Source organism: Syngnathus scovelli, chromosome 5 (genome assembly GCF_024217435.2).
Source record: "Syngnathus scovelli strain Florida chromosome 5, RoL_Ssco_1.2, whole genome shotgun sequence".
NCBI lineage: Eukaryota > Metazoa > Chordata > Actinopteri > Syngnathiformes > Syngnathidae > Syngnathus > Syngnathus scovelli.
Window position 1 is genome coordinate 20,350,577 of NC_090851.1, and position 6,000 is coordinate 20,356,576.

The following is a 6,000-nucleotide window of genomic DNA, read 5'->3' on the forward strand; positions in this document are numbered from 1 at the left end:
AGCTTCGAAATTGGGCTGAAAAGCTTTGGCAGGTATTTGTCGACCTTCATGGCTAAGAGTCAAGTACTCTGTTTTGATGCAAAAAATTAAACGGATTTAAATCTCTCCGCCCCATGAAGCTTTTATGATTTACCATAGCTAATACAATTTGTTTAGGGATATGTCCAAGAAAGCGATTGTCTTGATGACAAATCCGCGAGTTTTGAGGTACGGAGAATGTCTTCATATTGATTCTGGTTAATGGATACAATGCGTTACCTTTCTGTAAAGCTGTGGCGTGGCCTCTTGCGATGGCCGGTGAGACTGTTACTTTTTTCACAAACAGTGATGCTCCTAGTATCTTGAGACACGAATCGCTGTCTTGAGCGCTCATGAGACAGAAATCATCAGGAGCTCTAGTTAACTTCAGGCGCAGATCCACATTATTCAATAAGTGGCGTTCGGAAAAGAAAATATCTCCATGAAGCGGTTCCGTTAGGTGGAATTCACGTGTCCTTGCGGATTAACCCCTCGTTGCCCAATGGCCCTTCGAAAGCGATAGAATCCATACGCCACCTTGTGTCTTTAGCGAACATTCCTGCTGTGAATTGTGACTCCAAAGAATCGTTTGAAAAGTTTAACAATAACTCAGTCCAGCGAAACCTCTAATTGACTAAAAATTGTGTTTATCGGGAAATTCACAATGCCGACTTGTTCTTGTGGCGGTAAGTTTGTTCCATCTCTACGCGTGACCTTTAAACGCAGGTGTAGTAGCGTGTGGGATAAATCTAAATATTTTGAGCCGTCCCTGGGTATAAAAAATTAGATTGGACCCTGGTCCACAATGGTGGATAAAGGGAGAAATTCAACATAAGAACTGTCTTCGATGGAGAGTTGCGTCAAGTTGACGGAGAACAAGTCCAAACTTGAGAAGACACATTCTTGACTTTTAAAATGTAGAAGGGCCATTATAAGAGAAAATATCTGTCTTGCGTCTCCTCCGCCTTTTCTTGACAACTGATCTGAGATCGGCCGAGCTCCTTTTAAAGCTCCTTTTTCTCCGCCCACCAGGGTGCAGCCCTAATATAAGGTGGGTGATAAAGCTGCAAGCCCGGAACCTTCTTGAGTGGTTTCCGGTTTTCGGTGAATCCTCTCTATGACTCGCCCTGCTACATCCGTTGCTATGTTTTTAGCAGTGGCTTGAAGGTGTGGCTTCACCAAGTTAAACCCGTTTTTGAACATCGGCAGCACGAAGCGGAAGAGTTTTGCAAAAATAGAGCCCAGACCGCGCCCATATTGAACGGAGCTTCCTTGGAACCCCTGAAATCACCCCCCCCCCCTCCTACTTGTGTTTCGTAATAATTGACAAAACGATACAGGTTGGGATGCGTGGTTGACGTCACCATTATTTTTTATAATTTCGATCTAAAATGCAGAACAGGAATAACTTTCCCGTATTCAAATTCTAACGGATTGTTCCGGTCTGTTCGTAGGTAAATCGAAACGGATTTGATATGGCCTCTGCACACGTCTAAATAGTAAACAGGATTAAAAGTCTTGTTTATAACAGCGGCGTATTCCCCCTCAATGGGAAGAGTTCGGAGCATCGGAGCGTAGGCATCGCCTACTGTCTGATGAGCTATGACGTCACTCTAGACCAGGGATGTCAAACATACGGCCCGCGGGCCGGATCCGGCCCGTTGGATCATTTAATCCGGCCCGGCATAAATTTCTGAGTATGTCAAAAAAAGAAGCGAGTCTCTAGCTCATTTCTATCAAAAGTTATGATCTTTTAAAACAAATACAAACCAAGTGCTCCCTCCGGCCACGGGAGGGCAGTAAATGTGTAAAAGAGCTCACGTCCAGCGGCATTGACACGAGTTAGTACTAAAACTAAACCGTAAATCTTGCTTCACAATTCACCACAAGTTATCAGTCAACACACCCTTCCCAAAATGGCACTGTCAAAAAGAAGAAAAGTGGACACGGAGTGCAGAGTTTTCAAGGAAAAATGGACTGAGCATTATTTATTCACAGAAGTGAATGCAAAACCAGTGTGCTTGGTATGTAATCAGCAAGTTGCAGTGTTCAAAGAGTTTAATATTCGGCGCCACTATGAGACTCATCATAAAGACAAGTATGACCACTTGAAAGGACAAATAAGGAAAGACGAGATAAACAAATTTGTGGCTGGTCTGAAGAAACAGCAGTCTACTTTTACGCGCAGCCGCAATATCGCTGATGGGGCTGTAAGAGCCAGCTACATTATTGCTAACGAGCTGGTGCAGGCATCCAAGCCATTTTCTGATGGGGAGTTTGTGAAAACATGCATGTTGAAGGCTGCGGAAGTCGTGTGCCCTGAAAAGCGACCTGCCTTTGCCAATATTAGTCTGACGAGGAACACTGTCGCAGATCGGGTGACAGAACTCTCAAGTGACTTGACGCGCCAAATGAAAGAGAAAATCAAGTCATTTATCGCATTTTCAATTGCAATTGATGAGAGTACCGATGTCACAGATATTGCTCAACTGGCCATATTTATTAGAGGTGTTGATGAAACTTTGACCATCACCGAGGAGCTGCTTGAATTGGTACCCATGAATGACACCACAACAGCAGACGACATTTTCAGCGCTCTCGTTGGAGCGCTGGACAGGGCGGGAGCGGACTGGTCGCGTGCCGTGAGCCTGGCTACCGACGGTGCGCCATCAATGGTCGGGAGAAAGGCAGGCGTTGCTACAAAATTCCGTGACAAAGTACAGACCGCAAATGGAGGACAAGACTTTTGGGCATTTCACTGTATTTTGCATCAGGAGGCGTTATGTTGCAAAACACTGAAAATGGACCATGTTATGAGTGTGGTTGTGAAAACTGTCAATTTCATCAGAGTGCGCGGTCTAAATCACCGTCAGTTTGACACATTTCTCCGTGATCATGACATTCATGCTGGTCTACCATACCACACTGACGTGCGGTGGTTAAGCAGAGGTGCAGTACTCAAGCGCTTCTTTGAGCTACGAGGGGAAATTGGACAGTTTATGGAGAAGAAGGGACGCCCAGTAAAGGAACTTAAAAGCAAGGAATGGGTGCAGGATCTTGCGTTTCTGACTGATATTACACAACACTTGAACACACTTAACACTACATTGCAGGGCCGAAACAGAGTTGTCACTCAATATTACGACAGCATAAGTGCGTTCAAGATGAAACTGTCACTGTGGGAGACGCAGATATCCAGCGGTGACTCTGCACATTTCTCTTGTCTCACAGCTGTTCGTCTGGAAGCACCGGACTGTCCCGATAATGATTTGAAAAAATATAAAGACAACATAACAGATTTGCTGCGAGAGTTTGAGCAGAGGTTTCAGGTATTCAGTGAACTTGAGAACAAATTTGGCTTTTTTCGCTCGCCATTTACAGTGAAGCCTTCTGATATGCCAGCTGACATTCAACTCGAGCTTATTGACTTGCAGTGCGATTCCGCTATGAAGGATAAATTTGGGTCCGTGGGATTGGATACGTTTTATCAATATCTCGTGCCAGGTTACCCCAAATTAACAGCCATGGCTGCAAACGTTCTATCCATGTTTGGGACTACTTATCTTTGTGAACAGGTTTTTTCCGTAATGAACAATACTAAAACAAAGCAGCGCTCAAGGTTAACAAATAAACACTTGAACGATATTGTTAAATGTGCTGCTACTCAGGATTTGACACCCAATATTGATACACTTGTGAAGGCAAAAAGATCCCAAGTTTCAGGAGCCAGCAGCAGCAAGGAGACTGCAGGAGTGCAGTGAAAGAGAAAAAAAGTGTGATGACACGAAATTAGTTTGCACTCATTAATACAGATCATTAAAAATAAGATTAAACTGGTTTCATATTAAAGACAGTTAATATTGTGCAGTATATTCTCAGCTTCAGTAGGCCCAGCCTAGTAATTTGATCGGATGTAGTATAAGCATGCACTGCTATAACTTTTATTTTGTATTTCTTTTTTTATTTATTTCAAAGCAGTACGACAATTAAGGCGAGAATATTTTTTTTTCATAGCTCCCACTTGAGTTTGTTAAGTGTGGTGAGTTGGTTCAGGTGTAAAACTGCGTTCACTTCATTGTTAAAATAAACCAGTGAACCATGAAATCATTTTTTTTCATTGTTTGTGGAAAAAATGTGTTGTGCTTAGAAAAAAATCCTTGTCATCCGGTAATATGTAGGGTAGGCTACAAATGTAGGCTGAATGATAAAACATAGTACTGAAAAACAAAGCAAAACATTTGGAGTTGACATTCTTTTACTGATCCGGCCCACCTGAGAACAGAAAGTCTGGATCCGGCCCCAGAGCCAAACTGAGTTTGACATGCCTGCTCTAGACGAATATGAAATATGATCCGGCTCGTCTGTCGGCCGGATGCTGTCCGTTTACGCCTTCCGGTCTGAGCGAGAGCCAATGTTCAGGGTTCAATCCAACAATGTACGCTAGAGGGCTCTTGAACATAATTCTCAAACCTTCTTCGCCCGAAAACAAGAACCTCTGCTTATGTTGATCAAATTGCACATCAATCTTTTTCTTACTCACTTTAGTTAATAGAGTTTGAATTTCCGAAGCCAATGACTCATGATCGTTGTAAACGCCTCCTCGAACTTTCAGCATATGTCGAACTTCTGAATCATCTTGGAATACGTCGCCTCTGTGAGCAGAAAACTTCGGCTGTTTGAGATAGAAATTCCGTTTTTTCTCAGGAACGTCAGAAATTGAGTTGATGTATGAAATTTCACATAATCCGACCTCCCATGAACCTTTTTGTTAGGGTTTTTCAGATTATCCTTATCGTATGATTATGTTGGAATGCAACCGGTAATAAATAACCTACCTTGTCCCATCCTCCACAAGGTCGTAAAACATCCCCTGATATGTTTTGACTAGAGCACAAGGGCTTCCTATTCAACCTACTTTTACCCCCACTCTGTTTCTCTTAATAAATATGCCCTTGCAGGAGGGAGAGTTTTTAGACTTCATTCCTTCAACGAGTGAACTCTCCACCTGCAGGTGTCTAAAAGAACTTGCTTGTCTACCGTGTGGTTCTTGCAAAATAAGTTGGAGTGAGCAAATGTCTAACATTTTGGTGCCGAAACCCGGGACCCCTCATACCCGCTATCTGTCTGACGAAGAAGGACGTGCTGCATTGTCGACAAGCCAGCGTCCATTTGGAGGACCTGGAAAAGAAAGTCCTGGGAAGAGAATTCTTCGCTGGGCCAGCATCTTAGGTCTGACTTCGTCTGACAGAGGTGGATTGACGGGACCCGGTAGTGCAACGAACCAGGAGACAAGTAAGTTAAAGGCCTGAAGTTGTGTGATTGTGTTGTTGTTTGTGAAACGCGTAAAAAAAAAAACACAGGTGCACGAGAGATACGGCTTTGGTTTGTCCGAGCTATGAGATACGGCTTTGGTTTGTCCGAGCTATGAGATACGGCTTTGGTTTGTCCAAGCTAGGAGATACGGCTTTGGTTTGTCCGAGCTATGAGGCCTAAAAAAAAAAAAAAAGCGCTGGAGTGTGTGTGATTGAGTGTGTGACTAGTAGGATAAAGTGACTAAAAAGCAGTTCTAGCGTTGATCCACGGCAATAAAACAGGCTAGTAATCTGTTGAAAGGTCAATTTAAACCTGCATTGAGGATCCTCAAAGAAAAAAAAATTGAAAAAAAATTGTAAAACCTTAAACTACTAAAATTAAGATGGGAAATAAGAACGGTAAATCTCTTGCTCTGCTCTTCTTTGAAATGAGAAGTTCGTGGCAAGTAGATTTCTTAATTGTATGCAATATATGCTGAAGTGGAAGAAAATGTATGGAGTACAAGGAAGTGGTAGAAGTGCTAGAGTGTGGTTGAAATCTTCACAAAGAGATGAGAACGAATTCAAGAGATAAAAGCTAGAAAGATGAAAACTGATGAGGTCATAAGTGTTTGTCAGACCAGGACACAATAAGGCCCCTGTGAGCAGGTGCAAGGCCGCAGCTCAAGCC

General features: G+C 43.0%; 1 protein-coding gene across 1 annotated transcript; it reads left to right on the forward strand.

Moving 5' to 3' along the window:
- Nucleotides 1-1,648: 1,648 nt before the first annotated feature.
- On the forward strand, nucleotides 1,649-4,013 carry LOC125969623 (general transcription factor II-I repeat domain-containing protein 2-like). Its single transcript, XM_049721898.2, has one exon. It carries the CDS (start codon nucleotides 1,935-1,937, stop codon nucleotides 3,777-3,779), a length of 1,845 nt encoding a protein of 614 aa, XP_049577855.1. The 5' UTR covers nucleotides 1,649-1,934; the 3' UTR covers nucleotides 3,780-4,013.
- The last annotated feature ends 1,987 nt before the right edge of the window (nucleotides 4,014-6,000 follow it).

What these genes read in the sequence shown, in the direction of transcription:
- LOC125969623 (XM_049721898.2), top strand. Translation starts at nt 1,935, where the DNA reads ATGGCACTGTCAAAAAGAAGAAAAGTGGACACGGAGTGCAGAGTTTTC.